At 47.8% G+C, this 15000-nt stretch overlaps 1 protein-coding gene across 4 annotated transcripts in view; it reads right to left on the bottom strand.

Annotated features, from left to right (window-relative positions):
* Positions 1-15000, bottom strand: part of LOC123508055 — a 210600-nt gene that overhangs the window by 72240 nt on the left and 123360 nt on the right. For all 4 annotated transcript variants that reach the window (XM_045261455.1, XM_045261454.1, XM_045261453.1 and 1 more), the window contains exons 4-6: positions 12010-12217; positions 11562-11796; positions 8730-10186 (exon numbers count right to left, since the gene is read on the bottom strand). In XM_045261455.1, the coding sequence (XP_045117390.1) occupies positions 8730-10186; positions 11562-11796; positions 12010-12217 (1900 nt within the window). The remainder of the gene's footprint in view (positions 1-8729; positions 10187-11561; positions 11797-12009; positions 12218-15000) is intronic.

Below are 15000 nucleotides of genomic sequence, written 5' to 3'. Positions count from 1 at the left end.
TTTCTTTGGTAATCTGTTTTCTAATGCTTTTTAACACTTGAGAGAGAGAGAGAGAGAGAGAGAGAGAGAGAGAGAGAGAGAGAGAGAGAGAGAGAGAGAGAGAGAGAGAGGTAACGTTAGGAAAAGATTGAAAAAAAACATATCCCTTAGGTTTCTTCTTCGTAACCCAATGCTGTGGGGGCAAAGAGAGAGAGAGAGAGAGAGAGAGAGAGAGAGAGAGAGAGAGAGAGAGAAGACAAAGGGCGGGAGAGGGTAGGTGAGAGCTGGAGAAGGCTGGAGGAGGCTGCCGTGGCCGTGGGTGGTGGTGGTGGTGGTGGTTGTGGTGGTGATGATGGTGGTGGTGGTGGTGGAGGAGGAGTCGCTTGGGTTACCTGGCCTCAGTGACCCAGATAAGTTTATCCTGAAGGCTGGTGACCGGTCCTGTGCAGCGGTCCACTGGCGCCTCAGGGGGTAGGAGCATGAAGAGGAAGAGGAGGAGGAGGAGGAGGAGGAGGAGGAGGAGGAGGAGGAGGAGGAGGAAGAATATGATGTAATAGACGAAGTTTAAAGGTAGGTTTAAGTTGAAAGGTATGTTTATTTGTATGCTAATATCTGATGTGTTTATGAGGACGTGTCAGTGTGTGTAGAGGGAAGGTAGAGCTGTTGTGTGTGTGTGTGTGTGTGCTTATGTATGTATAGGTATGCATATATTAACTCCTTTTCCCTATACAGAGGCTGATCCAGGTGAGGTAAGGGAGGGGAGCGGACTGCCCTACCTGAGGCGAAGGCAGCTAATGAAAAGGAGCGAGCGGGACTGAGATAAATAGGTGGGAATTACTATTTGGACCAGCGATTAGTTATCTAGTCTGTATAAGGGAGGCGGTGGCACTTCGACAGACACGAGTAGGTAAGAATCACTACCTTGTGAGTAATCATTAGGAGTACTTGATATCAATAATGGGAGGTATAGGTCTTTAATGACAGGCACGGAGTATTGGTTTGGAGTGGTGGGCAGTGATATCTCGTCTCACAGAGGGAAGGGTTGTGGTGGTCTGGTGGGTAGAATTACTAGTAGAGAGGCAGTGACTAAAGATACCTGGTCCTTGTGTCTCTATGCTTACTTGGTGTGTGTGTGTGTGTGTGTGTGCATGATTACCTGTATGGTTATCTAAAAGGGTGAACCGAAGGATGGAATAAGATGTGATGGGAGGAGAAAGGAGAAAAGAGGAGAGATAAATACCATAGAAAATGTTATGTACAAGTAATGCATAGTAAAAGAGTTAAGAGAAAGAGGAGAGGAGAGAAAACAAAAAAGGAACGAGAGAAAAAACGAAAAAAAACCCGTAGAAGCGGAGTTAAGAGAGAAGAGAAGAGAAGAGAAACAAGAAGAAACGAAAGGAAGAACGCGAAAAAAAAAAAAAAAAAACCTGGGTGAAGCAAAGTCAGGAGAGGCGTGAAATGATTGATACACACAGAAGACAGACTCACCATGTACAGCACAACCTCCTTACCATCTCCCGCTCCCTCTTCCGTCTTGGTCATTCCCTCTACCAAACCAATCACTCAGCCTCATACTTTCCCTCCCCCTTACGCTTCTCCTCAGTCACCACCAGTTCCAGGTAACACGCGGGGAAGCGGCGAGGGATCGTGACAGCACCGAGATGGACGGCCAAGGAGTCGCGCTTCGATACAGATTATAAAAAAAGGAGGAAAAATGACCAGCAGCTTGAGGCGTGTACGGTAATGGCTACTTTTTGTGGGAATCGTCTCCGTGGCCGATAGGAAACCGTCACGCTCTAAGAAGGTGAAGGTTTTGTCTTGGGCGTAATGGAGGACGCTTGTTCTGTACGTTTCTAGGTACACGGGGTGATTGGGGAGGAAGCAGCAGCGCAATGGAACACAAAGGAGGAACAAGCAGGGAGTTCCCGAGTAGATTCTTGCTTGTTGGTTCCCATGAGAGTGTCTTTTTGTGACGGAGTGTATATTGCTTGGTGCAAGGTGAGAGAGAGAGAGAGAGAGAGAGAGAGAGAGAGAGAGAGAGAGAGAGAGAGAGAGAGAGAGAGAGAGAGAGAGAGAGAGAGAATGTGCTAGGATGCGCGCAGGAGTAAAGGAAAATGACGTCGAAAAATAATAATTACTACTATTATTACAAAAACAACAACAACAACAACAACAACAACAACAACAACAACAACAATTACAGCAACATTATGAACAAGAAGGAAGAGGAGGAGGAGGAGGAGGAGGAGGAGAGAGAGAGAGAGAGAGAGAGAGAGAGAGAGAGAGAGAGAGAGAGAGAGAGAGAGAGAGAGAGAGAGAGGAAGAGAGAGAGAGAGAGAGAGAGAGAGAGAGAGAGAGAGAGAGAGAGAGAGAGAGAGAGAGAGAGAGAGAGAGAGAGAGGTTTCACTTCGGTAAGTTAACGGGAAGGACACAAACAACACAGGACAAGAAAATAATGAAGAATGAGGAGAGGCAGCAGATGGTCGGGGGAGAAAAAATGATGACCATAACGGTAACGAAGAGACAGACATTAAAGAACAGCGTGAGTGACAGAAACAGCCTCCTTTGTCCCCTTTCTTATCATATTCCCTTTATTTTTCACGTCCTACATACCTATTCTACCTCAAATGGGAGTGGAGTGAATAGCCTTGAAATAACGAGAGAAAATGACACTAGTATCTTCCTATCTCTCTATGAAATCTATCTCTATTTAATATACTACGAAGATGATAAGAAAAAAAAAATAAAGAAGACAAAAGTAAGTGGGGCAAAACACTGTACTGAAATTGAAGTAGAACAACTGAACTGGAGCCAAAAAGGTTTCAAAATACAAAACTTAATGGGACAAAACAATGGACTGGAAGGTGACTCATGAGATCGAATTCTCCTTGTCGATCACATAATGGGGTTGGATTCCCTTCTGACCTTGAGGAGACGAGTCTGACTGGGTGACATGAAACTAACACCTCCATCGTACCCACTAAACAATACAGAAGGAAAATGGAATGTCAGCCAAGGTTGTTTTATCGATTCCCTTTCTTATTCCGGTTGTACTTAATCCCTTCCGTACCATGACGCGTTTCCATATTCATTCTGGTTACTATTTGGTGATTTTATACAGCTTCAGAAACTCATGTGGGGGATTGAAATAGTGAAGACTCTGGCTATTAATCTTCCGACCTCCATAGACTCTTCCTAATGCCAATAAAATGGTCTAATCGTACACAAATCTCAAGGTAAAAATGTGTCCCAATAGTGAAAGGATTAATTTTATTGTCTCATAATATTCATAGTATTCTGATTCTTCTTCATACGATGATGTTGCTTATTTTAACCTATATTCCCTTCACATTTATTCATCATGGTCTTACTAATCAACTCCTTTTTCTTCTCCTCCTCCTCCTCCTCCTAATGAAGTTATAAAGATCACATTGCTTTCTATACCAATTCTTTATCCTTCACTATATTTACTTATATTCTTATTACTTATCACATTCTCGTTACTCATCACCTTCTCTTTTTCTTGTTTTTGCTCTACTTGTTCATTTTGTTCTTGATCTTGTTGTTGATCTTCTTCCTCCTTCTCCCCCTCCTGTTCCTCCACCTCGTTATGAAGTAATAGACTGTTAGCTTTGGTTCCTCCCTCCTATCTTCCTCCTTCCCTCGAGGGTTCTCCCACTGAGCACGTCTTTCTTTCAGGTAACCATGGAAGTAATTATGAGAGACACCTGTGTACCGTTGTTGTCATCAATGTGTGTGTGTGTGTGTGTGTGTGTGTGTGTGTGTGTGTGTGTGTGTGTGTGTGTGTGTGTGTGTGTGTGTGTGTGTGTGTGTGTGTGTGTGTGGCAGTAACGGACACTTCCCATACGTTCCTATGGTGTAAGTTGCGGTGGATTGATACACACACACACACACACACACACACTCTCTCTCTCTCTCTCTGGTAATATAGCTTCTACAACACCTGTCATCCTCCTCCTCCTCCTCCTCCTCCTACTATCACCCATGGCTCCCTCAAGTAATAACACTGGGATACTTATAACTGTCCACCCAGCATCCAGGTGTGTGTGTGTGTGTGTGTGTGTGTGTGTGTGTGTGTGTGTGTGTGTGTGTGTGTGTGTGTGTGTGTGTGTGTGTGTGTGTGTGTGTCTGCCGTAGGGTTGTAACGGAAGGTCGTGTGCCAAGTAGTATCACAACTGTATAGTACAAGAGAAAGCAGTTTGGTGGTTAGTAGGCGGTGGTGATGGTGGTGGTGGTGGTGGTGGTGGTAGAGAAGGTGGTGGTGGTAATAATGGTGGTGGTGGTGGTGGTGGTGGTGATGATGACGATGATGATGCGTAGGACCATGAAGACACCGACTACCCATCCACACACACACACACACACACACACACACACACACACACACACACACACACATGCATAAGTCATCCAGTCATATGTACACATCATTTACACATACACATTTATCATCTCTACACATAATTCAACTTCGCCACGCCCATCAAACGCCCCTCCTCTCCCTTACCACCTACTTCCTCCCTTTGCCCCACTGAAGAGGAGGAGGAGGAAGAGGAGGAGGAAGAGGAGGAGGAGGAAGAGGAGGAGGAGGAGGAGGAGGAAGAGGAGGAGGAAGAGGAGGAGGAGGAGGAGGAAATGGATAATGTGTAAGAAAGAAGAAAGGAAGAAGTAATGAATGACAATGCACAGATGAAGATGGGAGATGAAGGCGGAGCAGGAGAAGGAGGAGGAGGAAGAGGAGGAGGAGGAGGAGGAGGATCCCAAATGTGCACAGATGTAGTGGAGAAGTAAGTTTTAGTTCCGACCACTTGTTACTTTACGGCGTGGGAGTGTGGTGAGCCTCTCTCTCTCTCTCTCTCTCTCTCTCTCTCTCTCTCTCTCTCTCTCTCTCTCTCTCTCTCTCGTGTGTGTGTGTGTGTGTGTGTGTGTGTGTGTGTAATTCACCTCGGTCGCCTGCTGGTCACCCAGCCAGTCTTCCCTATTACGGAGCGAGCTCAGAGCTCATAGACCGATCTTCGGGTAGGACTGAGACCACATCACACACAACACACACCGGGAAAGCGAGGCCACAACTCGAGTTTCATCCCGTACCTATTTACTGCTAAGTGAACAGGGGCTACACATTAAGAGACTTGTGTGTGTGTTTCACTGTTTGATCTGCTGCAGTCTTTGACGAGACAGCCAGACGTTACCCTACGGAACGAGCCCAGAGCTCATTATTTCCGATCTTCGGATAGGCCTGAGACCAGGTACACAACACATACCGGGACAACAAGGTCACAACTCTTCGATTTACATCCCGTACCTACGGGAACAGGGGCTACACATTAAGAGGCTTGTGTGTGTGTGTGTGTGTGTGTGTGTGTGTGTGTGTGTGTGTGTGTGTGTGTGTGTGTGTGTGTGTGTGTGTGTGTGTGTGTGTGTGTGTGTGTGTGTGTGTGTGTGAGTTAACAATGTGACACAATGTGAAGGGGCGTGTATCTGGACACACACACACACACACACACACACACACACACACACACACACACACACACACACACACACACACACCACCTGCCGGGCCGAGAGAACCTGGACGCTTACGACGCGGAACAAACAGCCTGTGAACTTTATGAATAGCTAACAACGCTTTCGACATACACACACACACACACACACACACACACACACACACACACACACACACGAGTTATCCATATTACTGAGAGTCTTCTGAGCCAAGCAAGACTCTAATGAAGGAATACTAGCACTGGAGGCCTGAAGGAGTGGCTGAAGGAGGGACTTATAAGGAAGTGAAAGAGTGAGTGAGGAAAGAGATGAATGAAGGAGAGGAGGGTACAGCTGAAGGAGTGACTGACGAAGATGGAGTAATGAAGGACTGGTGAAGGCGTGAATAGGAGAGAGATGGGCTGGCGAAGGAAGGAAGGAAGGCCTAAAGGATTGGCTGCAGGAGTTTGAAGAGATATTTTGGACAGAACCACGATTTTTTGTCTTCAGTGTTACCTTTGTCGTGTAATTCTATTGTGTGTGTGTGTGTGTGTGTGTGTGTGTGTGTGTGTGTCAGTGTCAGGTATGCTTCACGTAGTCTTCTGAGGCTGATAACCTGGACACGTGCCTCCTTCCCTCCCTCCTACCCTCCCTCCTAACCTCCCTACTTCCCTCCAGCAGCGAGTCAGTGAGTGTTGGGTCAGTCAACACAGCAACACAGGTGTGGCACGACTGCATATGTGTGTGTACCTTGATGCACACACACACACACACACACACACACACACACACACACACACACACACACACACACACAGGTTACTGACCGTCACGTTATTCTAAGCACATTTTTCCCGTGATTTGCACAGATTTTCTTCCCCAGCGGATTATTTCTTTTCCTCGCCTGAGTAACTGGAAAAGAATCGGATTAAATGACTCGCTCTGTTTGCTTATTTGGGGGAAAGTCAGGAAGTAAAAAGCGAAAAGGTGGAAGCTTAAAAGTAACAAAATAGGAAGGAAAGGAAGTGAAGACAAGAAGTTAGGTAAAAGAAGAGATAGGAGGAGAGAGAAATGAAGATGATTAAGAATAAGAATAAGAGCAAGAACAAGAACAAGAAGACGAATAGAAAGAAGGAAGGGGAGCAACAGGGAAAAAGGAGGAGGAGGAGGAGGAGGAGGAGGAGGAGGAAGACGTACTGAAGGGCAGGAGGAAGAGGTCGAGGAGTCAATATTGAATCAGTTCATGGAAGCTTTTTTTTATTTGCTTCATTGCACACGCACAGACACACACACACACACACACACACACACACACACACACACACACACACACACACACACACACACACATCTTCAATTTCCTGTCCATCGTGAATATCTTTAGCAAATCGTATCTTCGTCTTCATTTTTCAGATAATCCAACATTCACTTCCTTGCTGAGTATCTAATTTTTGTCCCGTTTTTTCATTCGGGTTCCACTTTCCTTTGAACAGTTAAACTTTCTTCCTAAAAATATGAACTCCTTCTTTCTTTAAATCTTGGCATTTAAAGAAAACTTGGCATTGTATTCATCTATCTGAACTTTATTTTTTCCTAAATTAAAAACATCTTTGAATAAAAAAGCAAGATTAAAACTGATTTACTAAGATTTCTGGATGAGATAAGGAGGAATGGAAGGGGAGGGAAGGGAAGGAAAGAGAAGGGAAAGGAAATGGAAGGGAAAGAAAAGGAAGGGAAGGAAAAGGAAGGAAGGAAAGGGAAGGAGAAGGAAGGGAAGGGAGGGAAGAGACGAAAGGAAGAGAAGGAAGGAAAGAGAGAGGAGGGAAGGGAGAGAAAGAGAAGGGAGAGGAAGCCGACAGTTTCAGTTGCGCAGTTAGTCGAAGTAAACATATTATTACTTTATGGTGGACTAAAATCCTTCCTGGTCCAGAGGAGGAGGAGGAGGAGGAGGAGGAGGAGGAGGAGGAGGAGGAGGAGGAGGAGCTTCCGGGATCAGAAAGTGGAAAAGAGAGGGCCACTTCACCACTTCTGTGAATTTGGTATGTGTGTGTGTGTGTGTGTGTGTGTGTGTGTGTGTGTGTGTGTGTGTGTGTGTGTGTGTGTGTGTGTGTGTAAGTGTACTGTACTTGCACACGCGACACAAGAGCCCTCTCATTTTAACGGGATTGGAATTAAGTGGACAACTGACGAAGAAAATTAACACCCTTAGTCTCACATCATTGAGGAACACACACACACACACACACACACACACACCTGCAGGAAGAGGAATCAAGTCTGTATACTCAGCACACACACACACACACACACACACATACACACACACACACCTGGATTTCCACACCTGTCCCAGCGCACCTCCACTAACCAGCCGGCAGAACCCCTGGAACACGTGCCGGGTATTTAAACAGACCAACACAATAACAGAGATAAAAAAAAAACTGAACCCGCCAGGTGAAAGTGTGATCAAGGAAACCAAGCGGGAACTGTCCTGACTCACTCCCTCACCTGGTCTTTATTAGAGTAAAGGTAAAGTGTTCTGTTTCTCCATATCGTGTTTCTCGTGCCGGCTTCCCTTCCCCTCCCACTCTCGCCCATAATAACTTGGTGTCTCAAGGGCGCGACTCACCCCGCCGGTTCTAACTGAGGTATACAAATTAGTGTTACTTTCATAATGTTAAGTTTTTGATTGGAAAAAAAATGACAGACTTCTTACGCTGCTTAAATAAATGCCAGTGATTCCAAGGTGGCGAGTTACATGGATTCACTAGAGATGATGAAATAATGTTAATTAGATGAAAGATAATGATAAAGTTTCTCTCTCTCTCTCTCTCTCTCTCTCTCTCTCTCTCTCTCTCTCTCCCAACCGCAAGACCACAAAAAACAAAATTGCGAAATATTTTTGTCTATTACGACACGCACGGCCTCCACTGACTGACGGACAAAACAAAGAAAACGGGGGATTTATGAGCACTTGTCACCTGTGTGGACTGTTGCTCTTTGGAAATACTTCACTGACCAAAACACCAACACAGACACAGACACACAAGGGCAGCAAAGAGACTGTGTCCAGTGGCCTATTGAGAGAAAGGTGAGGCGGGAGGGTTAGTGTGACGGTGTTGGCCTAAGATTGTGGAGGCGCGAAGGGCGCGCACTGACCCGAGGCTTGCCCCTGTGGGGGATGATGGGTAGCGGATCTCAGTATCATGTACAGTACAGGTAAGGGATTCAGTACTCACCGGGTGAAGGAATGTCTGGGGGCGCCCTGTCTCGCTCCTTGTCGCCGTCCAGGGAGTCCTTATCACAGTCAGCAAAGATGTCGTCGATCTTCTGCTTCTGGTCGTTTTTGGCCTTGAGCACGATCTGCGTGGACTGCGGCAGCACGGAGCGGTTGTTCCTCGGGGTGTCATACTCGTTGGCCTGCGTGGACGCTCCCACCGAGCGGACCTGCCGCTGGGGCGAATCATAGATATGTGTGGCGGCTCGCGGCACGTCATAGGTCGTGCCCTGCAGTGTGGAGTTCCCGCTTATCGTCACCTTTGACCTTGATTTGGACGAGGCGGAGGAGGAAGGCCTCAGGGTGGCCGACCTTCTGCCGTCCAGGTTGGCATACACATTGCTGACCTTGCCATTCAGGTTCATGTAGGTGGGCTCCTTGCCGTCCAGGTTCTCGTACACGGGAACGTCGTACTTGACATTCTCGTACTGGAGATCGGCGTGGCTCCGGTCATACTGGTGCAAGAGGTGGACATCGGTGGGGCGCGGGCTGTCGTAGATTGCCTCGCCCTTGAGGTGCACGTTCTCGTAATGGTTGTTGCCGCGGCAGAAGTTTTCATAGTGTGCAATGTTGGCGTGGTCCACATCGTCGTGGATCTGCTCGTAATCAGGCTCAGGGACCTTCTCGTACAGGGAGGAGTCGCTGGCGCGGCTGTTGTAGCGCACACCCAGCAGGGAGCCGGTGGACCCCCGCGAGGAGCCCTTGCCCTTGCTGGTGCTGCGGTGCCGCGGGAGGGACGCCGAATGATAGACGGGCTCAGGGGCGCTAGCCAGGTCTGGCGTGGACTTCACCATGGTCTTCTTGGCCCGCAAGTACTTGACCGACTCGAGAATCTCATCCACGGAGGGCGCTCGCTGCAGCCTGGCCCGACCACTACCTCCGCCGCCACCGTCGCCGTCAGGAATGTCGCCACTGCTCGCTAGACCATCGTGGAAGCTTTGCGTCCTGGACAAGCTGTACGTGCTGCTGCTGTTCCCGTAGTCACTCGAGTAATAGTTAAGTCCTTCCTTAAAACTCTGTGCTCGTGTTATCGTGGTGGAGTCGCTGCCTCTAGTCACTCCAAGACGCTCCTTAAAGTCACTCAGACTTCCATTATCGAAGTCTGCGGACAAACCCCCACCGACACCGGGCAGGTCCGCCGTGCACGACACACTCTTAAAGTTAAGGTAAGGCTTCCTGCGGGGCAGCGTCACCAGGTGCTCGAGATCTCCAGCAGACGTGTACGACGTCCTCAAGGGGGTGAGGCATTCAGGGTCGGGCTGGAGGGCGGGGGGCGGCGCGCCAGCCACGGCCGAGGAAGTGTGAACGACTGAGGTGAGTTGGCGGCGACCGTCCGCCACCTCCGTTGAGTTGCCACCTCGGAGTTTGGCGTGAAACTGCGGTGCTGACCAGCTGGCGATGCTCTCCTCGCCCCCCGAGCTGGAACGGGGAGACAGGAAGGTAAGGGAATGGGGTGGGAGGGGCTGGGAGCTGGGGGAAGATGCAGCGGAATGGAGGGTAGCGAGGGAGGGGCGGGAGGTGGAGGGATTGAGAAGAGGCGCTACAGGTTACTGAGGTGCAAGTGGAGGTAAACACACAGGAATGAAGGAAGAGATGGAGTGAGAGATGAAGGGGTAGGCGGAGGAGGAGTGTAGGAGGGAGAGAACACAATTAGAAGAAAAGATAAATGTGGAGGTAAACCTACAGAAACGGAGGGAGGGGAAGAAAGAGGAGGGATGTGGAGAGGCATGGAGATAGTGGAGGAGGAGGAGTGGAGGAGGAGGAGACATTCTTGATTCTGTGAGCGGTACTCTGATGTTTTTCCCACTTTTTGTTGTTTACTTATTTTCTTTCCTTGTTGACGACGTGACTGACAGAGAGAGAGAGAGAGAGAGAGAGAGAGAGAGAGAGAGAGAGAGAGAGAGAGAGAGAGAGAGAGAGAGAGAGAGAGAGAGAGAGAGAGAGAGAGAGAGAGAGAGAGAGAGAGAGAGAGAGAGAGAGAGAGAGAGAGAGAGAGAGAGAGAGAGAGAGAGAGAGAGAGAGAGAGAGAATGATTGTAGATAAACCGGTTAGCATAGGTAATTAAGAACACAGACATACATGACCAAGGTAAAAGAACTAATCTACACACACACACACACACACACACGCCCGGTAGCTCAGTGGTTAGAGCGCTGGCTTCATTGCCAGAGGACCGGGGTTCGATTCCCCGGCCGGGTGGAGATATTTGGGTGTGTCTCCTTTCACGTGTAGCCCCTGTTCACCTAGCAGTGAGTAGGTACGGGATGTAAATCGAGGAGTTGTGACCTTGTTGTTCCGGTGTGTGGTGTGTGCCTGGTCTCAGGCCTACCCGAAGATCGGAAATAATGAGCTCTGAGCTCGTTCCGTAGAGTAACATCTGGCTGTCTCGTCAGAGACTGCAGCAGATCAAACAGTGAAACACACACACACACACACACACACACACACACACAGAGTTCCGGTTTAGATTACGTATAGCCTTAAGCAATATTTGTCATTACCATTAACGGATCAGTGAGACATGGAGGAGGAGGAGGAGGAGGAGGAGGAGGAGGAGGAGGAGGAGGAGGAGGAGGAAGGCGGCACAGTACTTTATTGGAAGTTCATGATACGTGAGAGGGCAGCAGTGGACAACAATAGTGGAAGTATTTGTTGTTTCTAAGCCACAAAACGAAGCCTCGAACCCATAAAGTGAGGCAAAGGACGTGCGAGTGTGTGTAAGGAGGGATGGGGGAGTGAAGAGAGAGAGGGGAGAGAAGAAAGAGGAGACAGGGGAGGGGGAGCAGACCCTTACCCGAAGTCATCCTGGTACTGTGGTCGTCCGTTGATGAAGAGAACCTGCTCGTAGGTGCCCTGGTCGTCCACGTACCCCAGCAGGTCCCCATCCAAGTCTCCCCTCACCCCTCCAGACGCCGCCAAGTCCCCCGCCGTCAGGTCTTCTGAGTTGACGCTCCACACCTCGCTGCCGCTGCTGCTGTAGGTGCTGCTGCCACGGGAGGACCTTCGCCGGGAGTCCTTCTGCCGGTAACCTGGAGGAAGGAAGGAAAGGAATGAAGAAGAAAGAAGAGGATAAATAAAGTGTAAATATAAACAATTAGGAATAAGAGAAAAGAAATTTTGATGTTTTAAAAAGAATAAATGAGTAAATATATGATGCCAAATATGGACACACGCAAGCACACACACACACACACACACACACACACACACACACACACACACACTCAGCCACACACACGCACCTTGCGCTGCATTCCTCGTGTTGGCGGCGACAAGATGCGCCGCCCTTTGGAAGAATGCCAGGGAATTCTTGAAGGAGCCGTGGGTAGGGGACCGCGCATCACCGCCTTCTGTATCTGAGGGCGCGGCTGACGACACCACAAGGCCGGAGTCGCGGGGGCTGGAGGATCTGCTCTCAGAATTATCCCTCTGGCGCGCCTTCAGGGCCTGCTGCAGGAGGCGAGAAGAGAGAACACACGTCAGTTCGCAATGTGGGACAATTACATGGAATTTTTTTTTTATTTATTTCTATTATTGATGCCTACGGGTAGAAAGGTAGGCGAGAGTGTGCCTTTTCGGTGTAAAGGGAGGAAGTCTGTCCTAGACCAACACAAAACGATTGAACAAAAAAAGGGCCTACTTAGATGCCAGTTCCCGAGCAGGTCCGAGAGTTAGCCCAAAGAATAGGATAAGTGTTTGGAAACCTCCTCCCCCTCTCTCTCTCTCTCTGGTGGGGATCGAGCGTGATGAGGATTGCTTGGGGCGTGAGGAGGGTGTGTTATGATAAAGGTTCCCTGACATGCCCCTGGCGACCATTTCCTGCATCTCTCTCTCTCTCTCTCTCTCTCTCTCTCTCTCTCTCTCTCTCTCTCTCTCTCTCTCTCATAGAAGTACCCCCCATAGAAATACCCCCATAAAAGTACAACCCATAGAAATACCCCTATAGAAACCCCCATAAAAATACCCCTTTAAAACTACCAGCCCCCATAGAAATATCCCCATAGAAGTACTCCCCATAGAGATAAAACAGCTACTCCCCACCCACCGCCACCACAGAGCCACTAACAAGCCGCCAGTGCCTACGGGCCGCCCTGGGGAGGTGAGGAAAGTGTCACTCGCCCCTGGCACTCCCTCACTCACTCCTGTCTGGCACTCATTACTTCACTTCCGCATTAATTAACGTATAGCTTTCTCAACTTACCTTCCTCTCTCTCTCTCTCTCTCTCTCTCTCTCTCTCTCTCTCTCTCTCTCTCTCTCTCTCTTCTCACCCTCGCCTCGTTAAAGACTTGAGCCGTTTTTATCTTGTTAAGAGACAGTATCTGGTGACGAGAGAGAGAGAGAGAGAGAGAGAGAGAGAGAGAGAGAGAGAGAGAGAGAGAGAGAGAGAGAGAGAGAGAATGATAAAGAACTAGATAAACAGAAAGGATGCCGTAAGAAAATGATGATGGTGATGATGATGATGATGATGATGATAACAGTGACGACAAAATACAAAAATAACTTCCTAGAAAACCATTAAAAAAAAAAAAAACAATAAAATGGCTTCCAAAGAAATAGTTTAGTCAATGTTCAAAAGTCTCCATTCTCTCTAACAGAACATAGTCACTCCCCGTTTTCTATCACCCCTCAACTCTTCTCGACACGACAAAACTTCATGAGAAACATAATTAAATACAATAATAAAACTCCTAAGACTGCTCACAACTACGGAAAATGAAAGGAAAAAGAAAGATAAATAAACAGATAGACAGACAGATAGATAGATAGATAGATAGAAGGAAAGAAAGGAAGAAAACGATGATGATGAAAAATAGATACTAAAACAAGGAAACGAAATAAAGAAGTATTGAGAAGAACTTCCCGAAACTGAATGAAGAGAAGAGGAGAGGAGAGGAGAGAGATGGAAGGAAGGAAGGAAGAGGAGGAGGAGGAGGAGGAGAGAGATGGAAGGAAGGAAGAAGGAGGAAGAGGAGGAGGAGGAGAGAGATGGAAGGAAGGAAGAAGGAGGAGGAGGAGGACGAGGAGGAGGAGGAGAAGGAGAAGGAAGGAAGATGAGGCAAGGGTGGGAAGGAGGGTGAGGCAACACTGAATATAAGTTGAATTAGAATGAATAAACTGACAGCAGCAGCAGGAGGAGGAGGAGGAGGAGGAGGAGGAAGGAGGCACCATAATACAGAATGTGCGGGTTGGCTTCAGCTGACACAAGAGAGAGAGAGAGAGAGAGAGAGAGAGAGAGAGAGAGAGAGAGAGAGAGAGAGAGAGAGAGACATGCCGATAAGATTGAGCCGCCTCTAGTGATGAAATCCTGAGAAGAAAAGGAAAATAAAAAAAAGAAAAAAGGCACATGAAACACGAGAGAGAGAGAGAGAGAGAGAGAGAGAGAGAGAGAGAGAGAGAGAGAGAGAGAGAGAGAGAGAGAGAGAGAGAGAGAGTGTGCATTACCCAAATTTCAGTATTGTCCTAAGCCTCCCCTTCCTTCACCACAACCTTCTCTCCCTCCACACCCTTGACCTTATAAGCACCTCCCCTCTTCCTACGCCTTCCTGCCCCACTGCCCCCTGCGTCCTCCTATCCCACCCCTACCCCCTACCCTCTTGGTCCTTCCCTTATCCCTGTGGCCTTTCCCTGACAAGAACGGGAAGGAGAGAGGGAGGAGGATGCGGGTACCCTGAACAGTACGCTTGTGTGTGTGTGTGTGTGTGTGTGTGTGTGTGTGTGTGTGTGTGTGTGTGTGTGTGTGTGTGTGTGTGTGTGTGTGTGCAACGAAATATTATATACGTACGTTAATAATAAAGTCTTAACTAGAAAAAAATAGATAAATATAAGACAGTAAAGGAAAAATGAAAGGTGAATCTAGATAAAATAGAAATGAATACAAAGACATACAAACACACGGACATATGAACAGGCACTGTATATATAGATAAAGTATAGATAGATAAGTAGATAGTGACACACACACACACACACACACACACACACACACACACACACACACACACACACACACACACACACACACACACACACACACGCAGAACTTCCAATAACTTGACTTCATTTAAGAGGAAAACTTCAAGACATTAATCCGTGTCTTTTGGCTAACCTTTTGATCTATAAGGGAACTGGCGACTGAGATTGCCTTTTTTTCATATTTCTTGCTATCCTCAGCCAGTTTTCCCCTCTCACATAAAAAATACACACAAACTCAACCAGGTTACAGTAGTTATAG

Source organism: Portunus trituberculatus, chromosome 24, assembly GCF_017591435.1.
Source record: "Portunus trituberculatus isolate SZX2019 chromosome 24, ASM1759143v1, whole genome shotgun sequence".
NCBI lineage: Eukaryota > Metazoa > Arthropoda > Malacostraca > Decapoda > Portunidae > Portunus > Portunus trituberculatus.
The sequence above is the reverse complement of the archived record's forward strand: the minus strand, read 5'-3'. Positions and strand labels throughout refer to the sequence as shown.